This window comes from Aegilops tauschii, chromosome 6, assembly GCF_002575655.3.
Source record: "Aegilops tauschii subsp. strangulata cultivar AL8/78 chromosome 6, Aet v6.0, whole genome shotgun sequence".
NCBI classification, from domain to species: domain Eukaryota; kingdom Viridiplantae; phylum Streptophyta; class Magnoliopsida; order Poales; family Poaceae; genus Aegilops; species Aegilops tauschii.
Genome location: NC_053040.3, coordinates 486,239,847 through 486,260,025, shown reverse-complemented (window position 1 = coordinate 486,260,025; position 20,179 = coordinate 486,239,847). Strand labels below are relative to the sequence as shown.

At 41.1% G+C, this 20,179-nt stretch overlaps 1 protein-coding gene across 1 annotated transcript; it reads right to left on the bottom strand.

The window, feature by feature from the left end:
- Window positions 1-11,431: 11,431 nt before the first annotated feature.
- On the bottom strand, window positions 11,432-13,988 carry LOC109776735 (nicotianamine synthase-like 5 protein). Its single transcript, XM_020335402.4, has one exon. The coding sequence runs from the start codon at window positions 13,297-13,299 to the stop codon at window positions 12,313-12,315; it is 987 nt and encodes a 328-aa protein (XP_020190991.1). The 5' UTR covers window positions 13,300-13,988; the 3' UTR covers window positions 11,432-12,312.
- Between the last annotated feature and the right edge of the window lie 6,191 nt (window positions 13,989-20,179).

Here is a 20,179-nt window from a genome sequence, read left to right as displayed (position 1 = left end):
GAGATTAGGATTTGTCACTCCGATTGTCGGAGAGGTATCGCTGGGCCCTCTCGGTAATACACATCACTATAAGCCTTGCAAGCAATGTGACTAATGAGTTAGTTATAGGATGATGCATTACGGAACGAGTAAAGAGACTTGCCGGTAACGAGATTGAACTAGGTATGGTGATACCGACGATCGAATCTCGGGCAAGTAACATACCGATGACAAAGGGAACAACGTATGTTGTTATGCGGTTTGACCGATAAAGATCTTTGTAGAATATGTAGGAGCCAATACGAGCATCCAGGTTCCGCTATTGGTTATTGACCGGAGATGTGTCTCGGTCATGTCTACATAGTTCTCGAACCCGTAGGGTCCGCACGCTTAATGTTCGATGACGATTTGTGTTATGAGTTATGTTATTTGATGTACCGAAGTTTGCTCGGAGTCCCGGATGACATCACGGACATGACGAGGAGTCTCGAAATGGCCGAGAGGTAAAGATTCATATATTGGAAGGTTGCATTCGGACATCGAAATGGTTCCGAGTGATTCGGGCATTTTTTCGGAGTACCGGGAGGTTACCGGAACCCCCGGGGGAAAGATATGGGCCTTATGGGCCATAGGAGGGAGGCTAACCAGTCCACAAGGGGCTGGTGCGCCCCCCACAAGGGAGGAGGCCAAATTGGACTTGGGAAGGGGGTGCCACCCCCCTTTCCTTCTCCTACTCCCTCTCCTTCCCCTTTTCCCCCTCCGGTAGAAGGAAAAAGGATGGGGCCGAATCCTACTAGGACTGGAGTCCTAGTAGGACTCCCCTCTCCCTGACGCGCCCCTTGTTGGCCGGCCTCCTCCTCCCCTCCTTTATATACGGGGGCAAGGGGGCACCCCAAAGGCACAACAGACAATCTCTTAGGCGTGTGCGGGGCCCCCTCCACAGTTTTACACCTCGGTCATATCGTCGTAGTGCTTAGGCGAAGCCCTGCGCCTGTAACTTCATCATCACCGTCACCACGCCGTCGTGCTGACGGAACTCTCCCTCGGCCTCAGCTGGATCAAGAGTTCGAGGGACGTCACCGAGCTGAACGTGTGCAGATCGCGGAGGTGCGTGCGTTCGGTACTTGATCTGTTAGACCGCGAAGACGTTCGACTACATCAACCGCGTTACTTAACGCTTCCACTTTCGATCTACAAGGATACATGGACACACTCTCCCGCTCGTTGCTATGCATCACATAGATAGATCTTGCGTGATCGTAGGTAAATTTTTTGAAATACTGCGTTCCTCAACAAGAGAGAGAGAGGAGAACGGTGCATGCGTGCATTCTCCCTCTCCATGCATATGACATGCATTTTACTTTGAACCTCGTATTTATAATGATCCATATCTTATTAACCAAATGTTCATTATTGAAACTTTTTAGATATCTGAATTCGTGGTGACAAGACCTTCAAAACAAGATTAATTTTGGATATATTTGAACTACATTTTATTTTGTATATTTCACTTATCTTTGAAGTCACTTTCAAAAACATTAGAATGTTTCACTATTTCATAAAAGTGATTTGTACTGTTTCGAACATTTTCACAAACTGGACTGTGGAACTCGCAAACACAATGAAATATCTTTCATTAGAAAGAAAAAAAGTCTAATAAATTTGTAATCAATTTTCACACAATGAAACAACAAAATTCACATATTTCAAATAACTCATTTCACATATTTTCACACACTGAAACAAGCAACTTGACAAACACACTGAAAAAGATTGAATGAAATAAAAGACTGCAATGCTACAATTTAAACATGTCCGAAATAATCAATTTCACATATCTTAAATAACTCATTTCACATATTTTTGCACACTGGAATAAGCAAATTGACAAACATACTGAAAAGTGTCTCATATATTTGAAACGTTATCCCCATCTCAGCCCAGGCTAACGGAGCCTGACTTATTCAGGGGAGAGAGTGGAGCCTATCGAAGCACTCTTGAGAGTAAGATCCTTGGCTACCAGTTTCATATATTTGAAATAATCAATTTCACATATTTTCACACACTGGGATAAGCAAATGGACAAACACACTAAAATATGTTTCATATATTTGAAAACTACCAATTTCATATATTTGAAATAATCATTTCCACACAAGGAAACGTTCGATTTCACACATTCGAAATAACCCATTTCACAAATTTATAGATTTTTTATGCAGTGTATTTGAAATAATCAATTTCACACAAACTGATTTCAATCATTTAAGGAAACTAAATTCAGAAAAATGGCTTCAATCATTTGAATTATTAAAAAAATGAGTGAAATTAATATTTTGATATGATTGAAATAGTAAAAATTAAACTAGTTGAAATATTCGAAATTGGTCTTGTTTTAAAGATCATGTGTCCAGGAATTTGAATATACAAAAAAATTCAATAAAAAAACATTACTGTAAAAGATATTGACCATCTAAAATTTTGAATAAATATAAAACGCATGGATTTGTTGGAGAGAGAGGAGACATGCTACAGCCTGCATGCACGCATACCATCTCACTTCCAAAAGTACTACCTATTCATGACATGTGTCCCATTAATCTGACATTGGTTTGATTTAATACAAGAGGTTGACTGCCACATATACGTATCTATACATTGGATGTGGGCCACCATAGCATGAATCACGACGCTATTGGCTTGTTGATTTTTCGCCGGTAGGTACAACAATCGGTAAAAAGAGCTTTGCGGCTCCGCAAAGCACTTTTTACTGGTTCCGGCTGCTAGCGGTGAAACATCCACCGTTCCCCGACTCCGTGATTCGTGCTACGGTGGCCCACATCCAATGTATAGGGATTATATTTGTGACAGTCAATCTCTTCTATCTAGTCAAATCAACGTCAGATTAGTGGGGCCCATATCAGAAAGAAGATAGTACTTTTTGGAGTGGATGGTACGCATGCATGCAACACTCTCTTCTCTCTCTCAAACAAATCCATGCATTTTATCTTTGTTTAAAATTTTAGATGTCCAATATCTTTTACAGTAATGGTCTATTATTGAAATTATTTATATATTCAAATTCCTGGACATAGGATCTTTAGAACAAGACCAATTTTGAATATTTTAAACTATTTTATTTTTTACTATTTCAATTGATGTCAAAATATTAATTTCACTTGTTTTAGTTTTACTTGTGTGAAATAATTGAAACCAGGTATTGAAATGATTGAAACCACTTTTCTTAATATAAGATTCTTAAATGGTTGAAACCAGTTTCTGTGAAATTTATTATTTTGAATACACTGTATAAAAAAACTATAAAATTAGGAAATGAGTTTTTCAAGTATGTGAAATTGAATGTTTCATTGTGCGAAATTCATTATTTAAAATATATGAAAATTGCACCTTTCAAATATATAAAACATATTTCAGTGTGTTTGTCAATTTACTTAATCCCGTGTATCAAAATATGTGAAATGGGTTATTTAAAATATGTGAAACCATTTTTATAATTGAATCAAACTAATTTTTGAAATGAGTGAAATCTTTATTTCACACGGTGATTTAATTTTTTTAAACTAATTATTTAAAACGTGTGAAACTGATTAGTTCAAATATTTTTTATAAATGAGAAAAATTTGTTTTATGGAGTGAAATTGTTTTCTGAATTGAGTGAAATATTTTTTTGAAGTAAATGAAATTAGTTTTTGGTATTGAGTGAAATCAATTTCAAAATATGTTTTCTCAACTGAGTGAAATATGTATTTGAATTTGAGTGAAATTATTTGTGTGAAATAAGTGGCATCAGTTTCTTCAAATGAGTGAAATTAGGTTTTTGAACATAAAGAAATGAGTTTCTTGAATGATTGCAACTTTCTGAAATGAGTGAAACCATTTATTTTGAAACGACGAAAATTTGTGCATTCTATTGTGTGAAATAGGTATTTTACAACTAGTGAAATACATTTTTTTAATGAGTGATATCTTTTCCTGTAATGTAAGACTGACTGAAACAAAATTGAAACTAGCCAAAATGTATCCAAAAGTGGTTTTGTTTTAAAGCTCGCATCACCTTGAATTCAAATGTATAAAATAAATCACAAATGGAAAATTTGTTCAGAAGTTATTAGCCATTCAAAATGTGACCACGAAATAAAATGCTACTATTTTGTTTGGGATGAGAGAACGCATGCGTAGTCATTTTCTATACTTCCATATTATCTCTCTCGTACCTAAAGCTGCCACAAACCTGACATGCACAAGTGTATTACTTTCTCCACTGTTTGTATTGCATAGCAAAACATTTTTTACTTTACACATAAAAAGTTGTCACGAACTCAGAGAAGCAAGGAACGGCCGATTCTTCACCGCTAGCTACCGGTCCAGTTAATTTACTTGCCCTGGCTCAAATCGGAATTTTCACTTTATTTCGACGCTTATTACCGTTACAAACAACTGGTATTTTTGGGTACTTACCACCGTTACAAACAACTGGTGTCTCATTCTCGATACGGTGTAGGCTGACTTCTAGTCACACCATACTTTTAGATCGAAGGCTCAGGACGAGTCCGACTTTGAAGTTTGAACTAACAAAGCCTACCCCTGGATTTAATCACCACACGTGCCTCCGGATTTCGTCCATGGCGTCAAGGTGGCAGCTCGTTGACGGCACACTTCCGCGCGCCTTCTCCACCTCGCAGCAGTTGCACGGCGGTGAGGGCTCACCGCCGGTGGCACGAACTCGAGGTAACCTTTTGCGTGTGACAATGACGGAGTAGACCACCTCGGAATTATCGGGATGGTGCACGGCCAACACCTGGAACCCGCCCCCAGGAAGCCGCGGGCACCGTGCGCGCTCCTCACGACGAGGGCGGCGTCGGCGGCCATGTTCCGGCCGAGGTGCGCTATCACGCGGGCTTTCTCCTCCGGTGTCACCCCGACGGGCGCTGCCAGGAAGACCACGTCGTAGGCGGCGAGCTCGTGCGTCAGGTCCTCGACGTCCACCGTGCGGAACGACAAGCTCCATCACCCGAAGAAATTTCATATTCAATATTTTCAGTAGGTGCAGTAGGTTGAGGGGTAGCTAATTGTGGTTCCGTTCGAGGTGAAGATACCCCGAACAAACCCCTCAAACGATTGTTTTCCATAGTAACAAGTGACAATAAATTTCAGCACACTATATAAATGTTTCCTTACCAAATTCCACTTACCAACGGCGCTTCACTCCCCGGCAACGGCGCCAGAAAATAGCCTTGATGACCCACAAGTATAGGGGATCAATTGTAGCTCTTTTCGATAAGTAAGAGTGTCGAACCCAACAAGGAGCAGAAGGAAATGACAAATGGTTTTCAGCAAGGTAATGTCTGCAAGTGCTGAAACTGTAAGTAGCGTTGTAGTTTGATAGCAAGATAATTTGTAACGAGCAAGTAACAATAGTAGTAACAAAAGTGCAGCAAAGTAGCCCAATCCTTTTGAGGCAAAGGACAGGCCAAAACGGTCTCTTATGATAAGCAAAGCATTCTTGAGGGTACACGGGATTTTCATCTAGTCACTTTCATCATGTTGGTTTGATTTGTATTCGCTACTTTGATAATTTGATATGTGGGTGGACCGGTGCTTAGGTGTTGTTCTTACTTGAACAAACCTCCTGCTTATGATTAACCCTCCCGCAAGCATCTGCAACTACGAGAAAAGTATTAAGAATAAATTCTAACCACAACATTAAACTTTTGAATCCAATCGGTCCCTTACGGAATAGCGCATAAACTGGGGTTTAAGCTTCTGTTACTCTCGCGGCCCATCATCTAATTGCTACTCCACAATGCATTCCCTTAGGCCCAAATATGGTGAAGTGTCATGTAGTCGACGTTCACATGACACCACTAAGGGAATCACAACATACATACTATCAAAATATCAAACACATATCAAATTCACATGATTACTTGCAACATGATTTCTCCCGTGACCTCAAGAACAAAAGTAACTACTCACAAATGATAATCATGCTCAAGATCAGAGGGGTATTAAATAGCATATTGGATCTGAACATATAATCTTCCACCAAATAAACCATATAGTAATCAACTACAAGATGTAATCAACACTACTAGTCACCCACAAGCACCAATCTATAGTTCCTGTAACAAGATTGAACACAAAAGATGAACTAGGGTTTGAGATGAGATGGTGCTGTTGAAGATGTTGATGGAGATTGCCCTCCCCAAGATGGGAGAGTTGTTGGTGATGATGATGACGATGATTTCCCCTCCGGGAGGGAAGTTCCCCTGGCGGAATCGCTCCGCCGGAGGGCAAAAGTGCTCCTGCCCAAGTTCCGCCTCGAGACGGCGGTGCTCCGTCCCGAAAGTCTTCTCTTTATTTTTTCTAGGTCAAAATGACTTATATACCAGAAGATGGGCACCGGAGGTGGGCCTAGGTGAGCACAACCCACCAGAGCGCGCCTAGGCTGCCTGGCACGCCCAGGTGGGTTGTGCCCACCTGGTGGGCCCCCTCTGGTAGTTATTTGCTCCAATATTCTTCAAATATTCCATAAAAATTCTCCATGAAGTTTCAACTCATTTGCAGTTGTGCAGAATAGGTAGCCTGGCGTAGCTTTTTCAGGTCCAGATTTCCAGCTGCCGGAATTCTCCCTCTTGGTGTGGACCTTGCAAATTATGAGAGAAAAGGCATTAAAATTACTCCAAAAAGCATTATTATTCATAAAAAACATTATAAATAACAGTAAAAAAACATGATGCAAAATGGACGTATCAGGCACCAAATAACAATTATTCAGGTCTAAAACTAATCCCGAAGGTAGATGTAGAGGTAGCGTGCCAACGGCGATCACATCGACCTTGGAACCATTTCCGACGCGCATTGTCACCTCGTCCTTGACCAATCTTCATTTAATCCGTAGCCCCTGTTTCGAGTTGCAAATATGAGCAACAGAGCCAGTATCAAATACCCAGGCGCTACTACGAGCATTAGTAAGGTACACATCAATAACATGTATATCAAATATACCTTTCACTTTGCCATCCTTCTTATCCGCCAAATACTTGTGGCAGTTCCGCTTCCAGTGACCAGTCCCTTTGCAGTAGAAGCACTCAGTTTCAGGTTTAGGTCCAGACTTGGGCTTCTTCCCGGGAGTAGCAACTTGCTTGCTATTCTTCTTGAAGTTCCCCTTCTTCCCTTTGCCCATTTTCTTGAAACTAGTGGTCTTGTTAACCATCAACACTTGATGCTCCTTGATTTCTACCTCCACAGCCTTAAGCATCGCGAAGAGCTCGTGAATTGTCTTTTCCATCCCTTGCATGTCATAGTTTATGACGAAGCCTTTATAGCTTGGTGGCAGTGATTGAAGAACTCTATCAATGACACTATCATCAGGAAAATTAACTTCCAGCTGAGTCAAGTGGTTATGGTACCAAAACATTCTGAGTATGTGTTCACTGACAGAACTGCTCTCCTCCATCTTGCAGCTATAGAACTTGTTGGAGACTTCATATCTCTCAACTCGGGCATGTGCTTGAAATATTAACTTCAACTCTTGTAACATCTCATATGCTCCATGACGTTCAAAACGTCTTTGAAGTCCCGATTCTAAGCCGTAAAGCATGACACACTGAACTATCGAGTAGTCATCAGATTTAGCTTGCCAGACGTTCATAACGTCCGGAGTTGCTCCTGCAGCAGGCCTTGCACCTAGCGGTGCTTCCAGGACGTAATTCTTCTGTGCAGCAATGAGGATAATCCTCAAGTTACGGACCCAGTCCGTGTAGTTGCTACCATCATCTTTCAACTTAGCTTTCTCTATGAACGCATTAAAATTCAAGGGAACGGTAGCACGGGCCATTGATCTACAACAACATAGATATGCAAAAACTATCAGGACTAAGTTCATGATAAATTAAAGTTCAATTAATCATATTACTTAAGAACTCCCACTTAGATAGACATCCCTCTAGTCATCTAAATGATCATCTTATACCTTGAAATTTAGTGAGGGATCATCTTATAATGCTACCGCCATACTAAGCAAAATAAGAAGCATAAAAGATAAACATCACACGCAATCAAAATATGTGACATGATATGGCCATCATCATCTTGTGCCTTTGATCTCCATCTCCAAAGCACCGTCATGATCTCCATCGTCATCGGCTTGACACCTTGATCTCCATCGTAGCGTCGTTGTCGTCTCGCCAACTATTGCTTCTACGACTATCGCTACCGCATAGTGATAAGGTAAAGCAATTACATGGCGATTGCATTTCATACAATAAAGTGACAACCATAAGGCTCCTGCCAGTTGCCGATAACTTTTACAAAACATAATCATCTCATACAATAACTTATATCACATCATGTCTTGACCATATCACATCACAACATGCCCTGCAAAAACAAGTTAGACGTTCTCTACTTTGTTGTTGCAAGTTTTACGTGGCTGCTACGGGCTTCTAGTAAGAACCGTTCTTACCTACGAATCAAAATCACAACGATTTTTTGTCAAGTGTGATGTTTTAACCTTCAACAAGGACCGGCCGTAGTCAAACTCGATTCAACTAAAGTTGGAGAAACAGACACCCGCCAGCCACCTGTGTGCAAAGCACGTCGGTAGAACCGGTCTCATGAACGTGGTCATGTAATGTTGGTCCGGGTCGCTTCATCCAACAATACCGCCAAATCAAAGTAAGACGTTGGTGGTAAGCAGTATGACTATTATCGCCCACAACTCTTTGTGTTCTACTCGTGCATATCAGCTACGCATAGACCTGACTCTGATACCACTGTTGGGGAACGTAGCATGCAATTTCAAAAAATTCCTACGACCACGCAAGATCTATCTAGGAGATGAATAGCAACGAGAGGGGGAGAGTGTGTCCACGTGCCCTCGTAGACCGAAAGCGGAAGCGTTAGGTTAACGCGGTTGATGTAGTCGAACGTCTTCACGATCCAACCGATCTAGTACCGAACGTACGGCACCTCCGAGTTCAGCACACGTTCAGCTCGATGACGTCCCTCGAACTCTTGATCCAGCAGAGGGTCGAGGGAGAGTTTCGTCAGCATGACAGCGTGGTGACGGTGATGGTGATCTGATCCGCGCAGGGCTTCGCCTAAGCACTACGACGCTATGACCGGAGGAGTAAACCATGGAGGGGGCACTGCACACGGCTAAGAGATTAACTGATGTGTTATGGGGTGCCCCTGCCCCCGTATATAAAGGAAGGGAGGAAGAGGTGGTCGGCCAAGAGGGGCGCGCCATGGGGGGGAGTCCTACTAGGACTCCACTCCTAGTAGGATTCGCCCCCACCCCCCTTTTCCTTTCTCATCGGAGGGGGGAAAGGAAGGAGAAGGAGAGGGAGAGGGAAAGGGGGCCGCGCCCCCGCCTCCTTGTCCTATTCGGACTCCCTAGGAGGGGGGCGCGCGCCACCCTTGCGGGCTCCCCTCTCTCTCCACTAAGGCCCATGTAGGCCCAATACTTCCCCCGGGGGGTTCCGGTAACCCCTCAGTACTCCGAAAAAATACCCGAACCACTCGAAACCATTCCGATGTCCGAATACCACATTCCAATATATCAATCCTTACCTCTCGACCATTTTGAGACTCCTCGTCATGTCCGCGATCTCATCCGGGACTCCGAACAAACTTCAGTCACCAAAACACATAACTCATAATACAAATCGTCATCGAACGTTAAGCGTGCGGACCCTACGGGTTCGAGAACTATGTAGACATGACCGAGACACATCTCCGGTCAATAACCAATAGCGGAACCTGGATGCTCATATTGGTTCCTACATATTCTACGAAGATCTTTATCGGTCAAACCGCATGACAACATACGTCATTCCCTTTGTCACCGATATGTTGCTTGCCCGAAATTCGGTCGTCGGTATCCTCATACCTAGTTCAATCTCGTTACCGGCAAGTCTCTTTACTCGTTTCGTAATGCATCATCCCGTAACTAACTCATTAGTCACATTGCTTGGAAGGCTTTAGTGATGTGCATTACCGAGAGGGCCCAGAGATACCTCTCCGATACACGGAGTGACAAATCCTAATCTTGATCTATGCCAACCCAACAAACATCTTCAGAGACACCTGTAGAGCATCTTTATAATCACCCAGTTATGTTGTGACGTTTGATAGCACACAAGGTGTTCCTCCGGTATTCGGGAGTTGCATAATCTCATAGTCAGAGGAATATGTATAAGTCATGAAGAAAGCAATAGCAATAAAACTTAACGATCATTATGCTAAGCTAACGAATGGGTCTTGTCCATCACATCATTCTCTAATGATGTGATACCGTTCATCAAATGACAACACATGTCTATGGCCAGGAAACTTAACCATCTTTGATTAACGAGCTAGTCCAGTAGAGGCATACTAGGGACACTCTATTTTTTCTATGTACTAAGTTTCCGGTTAATACAATTCTAGCATGAATAATAAACATTTATCATGATATAAGGAAATATGAATAACAACTTTATTATTGCCTCTAGGGCATATTTCCTTTAGAAACATCCACCGCTCACTAACTCTGTGATTCGTGCTATGGTGGCCCACATCCAATGTATAGGGCTTATATTTGTTATAGTCAATCTCTTATATATAGTCAAATCAATGTCAGTTAGTGGGGCCCATGTCAAAAAGAAGGTAGTACGTTTTGGAGTGGATGGTACTCTCTTCTCTCTCTCTCAAACAAATCCATGCATTTTTATGTTTGTTTAAAATTTTAGATGTCCAATATCTTTTACAGTAATGTTCTATTATTGAAACTATTTATATATTCAAATTCTCGGACACAAGATCTTTAGAACAAGACCAATCTTGAATATATTTGAACTAGTTTAATTTTTACTATTTCAATTGATGTCAAAATATTAATTTCAATTGTTTCAATTTTACTTGTGTTAAATAATTGAAACCAGATATTGAAATGATTGAAACCACTTATCTGAATATAAGATTCTTAAATGGTTGAAACCAGTTTGTGTGAAATTTATTATTCAAATACATTGTATAAAAAACTATAAAATTAGGAAATGAGTTATTTCAAATATGTGTAATTGAATGTTTCATTGTGTGAAATTGATTATTTAAAATATATGAAACTGGTAGTTTTCAAATATATAAAACATATTTCAGTGTGTTTGTCAATTGACTTAATCTCGTGTATTAAAATATGTGAAATGGGTTATTTAAAATATGTCAAACCATTTTTATAATTCAACGAAACTAATTTTTGAAATGAGTGAAATCTTTATTTCACACACATGACACATATTTCGGAGATTTGAAAATAATAATTAAAGTAATTATTTAAAACGTGTGAAACTGATTATTTCAAATCTTTTGATAAATGAGAGAAAATTATTTGATGAAGCGAGTGAAATTGTTTTCTGAATTGAGTGATTTTTTAAAGTGATTGAAATCAGTTTTTTGTATCGAGTGAAATCAATTTCAAAATATGTTTTCTCAACTGAGTGAAATATGTTTTTGAAATTGAGTGAAAAAAGTGACATCAGTTTCTTCAAAGGAGTGAAACTGGGTTTTTGAACATAAAGAAATGAGTTTTTTGAATGATTGAGATCAGCTTTCTGAAATGAGTGAAACCAGTTTTTTGAAACAACTAAAATCCGTGTTTTCTACTGTGCGAAATAGGTATTTTACAAGTAGTGAAATCCTTTTCTTAAATGAGTGAAATCTTTTTTTGTAACGTGAAACACTGACTGAAATTGTAAACTTGAAATTAGCCAAAATGTATCCAAAACGGGTCTTGTCTGATGAGCAAAACATTTTTTAACTTTACACATAGAAAGTTGTCACGAACTCAGAGAAGCAAGGAACGGCCGATTCTTCACTGCTAGCTACCGGTTCCGATAAATTTACTTATTCGTTTGCGGCTCACTCTTGCCCTGGCTCTCTTGAAATAGGCTTTCGCCCCGTTTTATAAATAAAGCAACGATTCATACAATCCAAGTTCAACAACACTCGACATACCACTGCTGGGGCCACAGCACAATCAAGCCAAGGAAGCAAAAGAGAAATAGAAAAAAAACCACCTAGTGGCGTCCGCATAGCGTCTTTCCGTGGCTCAAATTGGCATTTTCACTTTATTTCGACGCTTATCACCATTACAAACAACTGGTGTTTTTGGGTACTCACCACCGTTACAGACGACTGGTGTCTCATTCTCACAAAAAATATAGGGTGTAGGCTGACTTCCAGTCACACCATGCTTTTAGATCGAAGGCTCAAGACGAGTCCGACTTTGAAGTTTGAACTAACAAAGCCTACCCCTGTGGATTTCAATCACCACGCGCGCCTCCGGATTTCGTCCATGGCATCAAGGTGGCAGCTCGTTGACGGCACACTGCCGCGCGCCTTCTCCACCTCGCAGCAGTTGCACGGCGGGCTCACCGCCGGTGGCACGAGCTCGAGGTAACCTTTACGTGCGACAATGACGGAGTAGACCATCTCGGAATTATCGGGATGGTGCACGGCCAACACCTGGAACCCGCCCCGCCTGACCTCCGCGGGCTCCACAACGGGGCACAGGAAGCCACGGGCACCGTGTGCGCTCCTCACGACGAGGGCGGCGCCGGCGGCCATGTGCCGGCCGAGGTGCGCTATCACGCGGGCTTTCTCCTCCGGCGTCACCCCGACGGGCGCCGCCAGGAAGACCACGTCGTAGGCGGCGAGCTCGTGCGTCAGCTCCTCGACGTCCGCCGTGCGGAACGTCATGCGCGAGGCCGCGCCGCCGCCGTCGTTCCCGCGGAGCAGCAGCCTCCGCGCGCGCTCGTTGGCCGCGCCGCACCGGTCGAAGCAGTCGACGGCCGCGTCCGGCATGTGGCGTGCGGCGAGCAGGAGCGCGCTGAGCGGCAGCGAGCCGGACCCGACGAACGCGACGCGCGCGGGCACCGCGAGGTGGTCCGGCGCGTGGCGGGACAGCAGCGCGTGCTCCAGCTCGCCCAGCCGGACGTAGTTGTCGTGGTAGGGGAAGAGCCTGAGGTGGTCGAGCGGGGCGTCGAGGGCGGCGAGTGCGTCGGAGCAGTGCGCCTCGAGGCGCGCCTCCGCGTCGGCGCAGAGGCGGACGAGGTCGGCCCGCATCCTCCGGGCCCTCGGGCCCAGCGTGGCCACGTCGACGGCGGCGCTCGGTGGGGTGCACACGGCCACGAGGGCGGTGAACAGCGCGTCCGCCTCGGGAGACGGGCTCAGCGACGGCAGCTTGGAGATGGCGGCGTGGAGGCCGGCGATCTTCTTCACCAGGGCAGCCGCCTCCTTGTTCTCGCAGCCCATCTGATCGACGTACGAGGCAACAGGTAGCTGCTGATGCTGGAGCTCCGAAAAATGGCAGGTTTGATGGGCTCTGGACTTTGACGGGTGATGGAAGCGTTACATATATACTGCAGCACGATCATGTCGTGCTCGTGCAGCCAGCACACTGCGTGGCTCGCTTCACGCGTCCATGCCTAAGGCTAGTTTCATGCCTGTGTTATGACTGGTACCTACGTACCACTGGGAATTTATATATTTCTAGCCCTCACGTGACATGCAACACTTTCGGCGCACTTTATGCAAAATCATTCGTACATTCATACTTGGTTGCAAGGTAGTCTCCTTTTAGGGACTGGCTAGGCGCCAGTCGCCTGAAAAATAATTCTGGGTCAGTCGATTTTTAGATCTGCCTTTAATTTCGGATCAAATGGCCAAGCAGAAAATCTGTACAAGCAAAATTGACTGACCCAAATTCAGAGTCAGTCAATTCTGTGGAAAAAGATTAAACCAGAATTCTGAGACAGTGAACAAGCCCATTTTCGCACTACAAAACCCACCAAAAACAAACCACTGGGCCTGACCCGTTAACCCGATGTCCTAGTCAGCACAGAAACCACAAAAAACACAAAACACACTTGGTCGCAACGCCGGTTCAGTTCTGTAGGGTCACTTTCTTTCCTTCCATTCCTTTCCTTTCTTTCCCCCTCTCTTCTCTTCACAAGCAACGGCAGTGCAGCCATGGAAGACAGTGCAGATCTGGAAGGATGGAGTGGAGTAAATCACAAGGGGAAGAAGAAGAGGCAACAAGAGGAATCCAAAAAGTCTCACCTCCAGATGCTTCTGTTTTGATTCGGTTTCTTCAGTTCTGAAATTCAAATTCATGGATCACGTCAAAATGGATTAGGGAACACTCACAACTAGCATTAGCGCTCAAAATAAAAAGATTGGTCAAGGGACAAAGAAACACCAGAACAGAAATGCTTCATCTCTCTCTCATATGTCTATGTGCTTCATCTACCTTCGAATTTGCTCTTCTCAATATAATCGAAATTTCACATCAATACAAGGGCAGAAACTATGAGATCATGGATAGATGGGTAGATACATTGGTGCAGAAACAAAATATTTAAGATATGAATATCATAAGCAGAAACCTTTTTCAAATTCCTCTCCTGCAGATTTGATTATCATATGAATGCATCACATAAATTTGGATTAGGAAACACACAGGACTAGAATTACACCTACAAAGTCAGAAACCTGTACATAGGCTGAAGAAACTAAGCATAAATAAGACATTAAACTAAAATCAAAAGATGAAGATAAAATGCAAGCAAATGACATAACAGAATGGATTTTTTTTCTGTAGATGAAAGGATTTTTGGAATATTATTACCCTTCCAGATGCAAAAGATAGAATAGAATGAAGTTTTTCTATTGCTGAATGAATTTTGGAAAGCCTATTACCCTTCTTGAAGATAAAAAAAAATAAACATAATGAAGACACAAGTTTTGTTGTGTAGCAACCATTCCTATTACAGTATCCAGCTATTATAAAAAAACAGAATGCTAATGAAACTGGTTATCTTAATTGCACATGAAGGATAAAGAAGTTGCACAGAATAAGAATAAGCAACAACACCAATCTTGCTGACAGGAACCACCGTTGTGTTAGCAGACAATTGGAGCAGCTACTGTTATGGTTGTCATCATTGTCAGCCATTAGTAATACGATTAACTGCCACATGATGACACTCATTATATCAAAGTTGCATTTGCAAGATACATAATTTGCAGACATTCGAAATTAGCAGGAACAACTACATTGTGGATAAAAAAGAATTCTATACAAGGTAAGCAACAGTTATATAAAAATAAGTGCAGAGACATAGCTACTTTGCATGCCATGGAAACCATTATGCCATCATTGCATCCATTACTAATATGCTTTAATGTCATATCAAGATATTAAAAAGATAATTGCATATGCAGCCTACAGAAGTTGCACAACATCAGTGTGAGCAACAACAACTACATGGTGGAGATATAGATGAAGATAAAATGCAAAAGCAAATAGCATAATAGAATGAAGTTTTTATATAGATGAATGAATTTTGGGAAGCTTATTGCCCTTCCATATGCAAAAGACCAAATACAACGAGGTCCTTTTCTATAGCTGAATGAATTTTGGAAAGCCTATTACCCTTCCAAATGCAAAAGAAAATTGCATAATAGAATGAAGTTTTTCTATAGTTGAATGAATTTTGGGAAGCCTATTACCCTTCCTGAAGATAAAAATCAGAATCATAAACATAAGTGTAGAAGTTTTGTTGCCATAGAAACCATTCCTATTACAGTCTGCCGCTATTGTAACAAAAAATAAAAATAGAATGTTATATAATGAAAGTGGTTATCTTAATTGCACATGATGGATAAAGAAGTTGCACAAAATAAGTATTAGCAACAACACCAACATGTAGTAGCAAAACATTACCTGCAAGCATTGTTTTTAAGGCGTCCTGCCTTAGAAGCTTAGGCGATAAGGCACCATGGCAGCGCCTTACGAATATGCCCGCCTTAGGCGCTTAGGCGTCACCTAGGCGCTAGAGCGGGTGGTGCTCACCTTAGGTCGCCTTACCGCCTTATAAACAATGCCTGCAAATGACATACAAAACAAAAAGAAAATAATTTTCAAAGTAAACTTCAATTCCAAAAGAGAAAGAGTAACAAGGTGTTACTAATCAAACCACACATAGTAGATTCAAAACAACTGAGACAAAAGGCCCTATAATAACTCAAATGAAACCCTACCAAGAATATACCAGAAAATTGCATCAGCAGTAACCCATACTTGCACAAATCAAACTACAACAACCTACTAAAACTATTTACAAGGGAATCCAAGTAACCATCCTACATAAAAAAATGTTGTCATGGAAGCTATTCCAGCCCTAGTTTGAAGATATCGATGCCATAGCAACCATTTATAACATGATTTAGTACCATAACAAGGTACAAATCAGCTAAAATTCTATATGGGACCTACATAAAATAGTCCTATAATTTACTTCCAGAACGAAGCTACTGAAAATTACATCATTAGGAACTAGTACTTGTCCCAAACACACTCCAACATCCTACAAAATCAAATTCAAGGGCAGAGAATGTAAGGCATGGATGGTTCCACATGATAATAACCACAACTAGGATCAAATTAAAACACAAGTACAAGGCACAGATTGCTGCATAGAATAGCACATGAACTGCAATCAGAGCAAAAACATACACACACACACACAGACACACACACATATATATATATATGTATGTATATATATCACAGATTCATCCATCCCCCACCAGTAACAACGACAAACAAGTACTAGTTCAGGGTACAACTAGGGATAGAATTGAAAAATCTTTGCATGATGAACAACAAGAACTATCAAATCAAACTGAAACTAGTTAGGGTCTCTTCTCTTTCAAAACTTCTTTCCCTGCCGGCTCTCCTATTTCATACAATTTAACAAAACCCAAGAAACACATGGTACAACATGAATCAAAAGCAAAATCAACGGCTACAGGACCGACTGACCCAAAAATTAAATTTAGGCGACTTACATGCAGCTAAATTGCTCCTTTTAACACAGTACAAATGCAGGAGCCTATAAATAGGTATATACACTCACTCTTATGAACACACCTACATACACCCTATCCCTATAAGCACCTTCAAGATACCGAGCCGGCGCGAACCAATCTGTTGTTGGATGGTTAGGAGGACAGTGATATCCCCCGCCCACCAGAGTTCAACTCTCAGACTTGACATCGGTGTATGCATTTTTCTAGATTTATTTCAGGCCTTCCAGCAATACACGTTCAGTGGGAGGAGACGTTCCCGTCGACTACGAAGACATCTGTGACTACCTTATTGGTCATGTTGTAAGAATCAACCTCTTATCGGTAGGCCATGTGGGCTGCCTACCTCCAAGCATCTCCAACCTCCAATATATGTAGAACATCAACCTTAGGAACAACTCCGTCTCTACCCTACTCCCTTCGTTCCATGTCATGTCCAGCCTCCTCAACGGAACCTTCTGAAACTCAATTATCCAGGACTTCTTCACAGGCCTGAAAAATGTTGTCCACATCTCCCCGCCGAACAATATAATGAACGCATCATCAGGAGGCTGACCGCTGACTTCGCTTCCTCGGTGCAAAAGCTGCATTGGTGCATGATCCTAGATGGCATTGGCGCTTGCAAGCCCTTGTGTATCCTATTTATCCAATACTTGACATTACTGGAGGAGGGCACTTGCCCCCGCCTCTACACTATTTGTATTTAATACTCATACATTAAAGTATATATATCACCGTCACATCCACGAGTACGGCACCCATGGCGGCACACCTAGCAGCCCAAGTAAAGATCTTGTCTCTTTTCGTTCCAAAATCCTTTTCTTTTTATTGTTTAATTGATGACAAATCGCTTGCTCGTTTGGTTAAGGAAACTTAAATCGTTGCATTAAATCGCAACGCGCAACTCTTATGTTATTAGATATGCTAATTAAATTCTAGCTGACTAATTGGGTTTTTTTTTTCTCGGAGATGATCTTATAGTTGGGGTTTCCTTCTCCTTTTGGGTTAAGTTCTTCCTATTCCTAGCAGTTTGGGTTTTTCATCTTCCTTTCGGGGATGATCTTACGGTGCAAATTAATCTATACTAGATCTGAAGTCTAGTGTAATGTAATTAGATCTGCAAGTCTTGTTTTGCAGTCGCTAAATGGAGGATCTAAAAACCCACTTATGTGTTTCCATGTTCTTGCTTAAAATGCTTACTAGTACTAGAATTCAGATACAGTGAATTTTCCGTGTGTTGCAAATTACTTAAAACTTAGGTGAAACGGATATAACATTTTGTGGAAGATGTTAATATTTTCATAAAATAGACATGTGTATTAAGTAATGTAACAATTCATCACTATGATTTAAACTACTATAATTAAACTACTTAGTTTTCAGGGATGTTTTCACGGTTTCAGATTTAACATTTCACTCATTTTTATTCTAATTTTGGGAATCAAATTGTCAGCATATGTCAATCCTAAATTTTTTGTGCTTCCTTTAAATGTCTAAGTGAAATGATAACATTTTGCACCTGAATTTAATGGTAAAAAACTTAGTTTGACGGTAGATTTAATCTTAAACTATTCCTGGGACCGGTTCAATAAATTATTGGGACCACAACGATTTAATAGAACATTTAGAAGTTATTTATACTAAACTTCTTGACTTACCACTCAGTAGTCTTACTTGATTAACTATCACAGTTTCTATTATAGTACCAAGATTAAGCACATAACAATATAACTAAATATTAATATATAATGATTTTATTATTAAATTTGAACATCACTATTGAAAGATACACTTGTACTAAAAACACACATTGCAAAGAAAGCGATGTTATTGTTTCATTTCAAGACATTGCCTCTAATTTTTGTTGGTTAAACCAAATTTTCTAGATTACAGAAAATAGAGAACACAAATAACATGTCTTTACAAATTCATTTTCGCAACTTAGATGACTTGTATTTATATGTGTATATATATATTTGTGTCTATTTTACTATCCTTAAACGTCATGACAGAAAGCGCTAGAGTTGATATGTATTTCTAGATTGCTTGATTTTAGGTGTAAGTAAGCATAAGGGATGACGTTAAAGCAAACAAAATATCTTTGAGTGATTTATTCTTCAATTGTTTCGATTACTTGTTTACTGGCTTTTCCTTGCTGGATATGTCTTGCGTGTTTCCGGGTTCAACAATAAGTATGCATCGTGTGGTTTGTACATGAAATAGCATCATTCAACTTGCATCAAATGCATCTAGTATTTTTTCTCTAGCAATAGAATAGTACCATTTGGAAATTCGTGCATCATAGTTTTTCTTCTTTGAATGATATGCATGGTGCATATAGAATGTCCATGTCAACCCCAAAAGTGACAATACATTACACTTACATTAACTCGCACAAAATCAAGCCAACTCATCATGATTTATGCATTAACCAATTGATTTGCAAAATCATATATAGATACATAACTCTTCTATATTTATTGGAATAAAGATTTGTGCAAATAGTTGCCCATGCACACGTCTTATTCCATTTCTTTTTTTCCATTTCTGGTCTCAAGAAGTGTGGAATAATATTAATGGATGTATGTCATGCTATGTCACGTGAACTTACTAAATTTTAAGAAAATAAATATGACTGTTTGATCAACTCACAATCCCACATGGGTTTTAGATTGACTGGAGAATGCTACATGGGCTGGGCCGCTACTCTCATAACGACATCAATGCTGTTAAGTTATTTGGACTCTATGGGCCTTAGGCGTGTGAGCGGCGGCCGAAGAAAACAGCGTACAGGCGAGGCGAGCGACGAAGAGAAAAACCGCAGCCGTAATACTCATGGGTGGGTCCGTAGGTGTCATCTGCTGCTCTTCATAAGACAAAACCAATTCTTGTCAGTCGGACTCACAAGTGGACCAACCATCTACTCCCTCTGTTCCAAAATAGATGACTCAACTTTGTACTAATATGATTATGAGGTGAGTAACCCTCGCCACTGTACGCCACGGAAACGTCCGTACGAGGTGAGCGACAAAATGAAAGTTCAGGCATCTCACGGAAACGTACTTGCCCCATTTTGTTTTGGCAAACGTCCTAAAATTCTTACAATCTGACATTTTCCTCATACAACAACACATACCCACAAAAATTCCCAAGTATCTTTTTTCCCAATAGCTAACATTAAAAAATAAAAATACTACTGCTCTAAATAGTGTTATCAAATACCAACATTAAAGTGCCAAAATTGACTGGCGCAGCAACGCAC

Bases quoted from the DNA above. Each gene is read 5' to 3' on its own strand.
- LOC109776735 (XM_020335402.4), bottom strand. From the start codon at position 13,299: ATGGGCTGCGAGAACAAGGAGGCGGCTGCCCTGGTGAAGAAGATCGCC.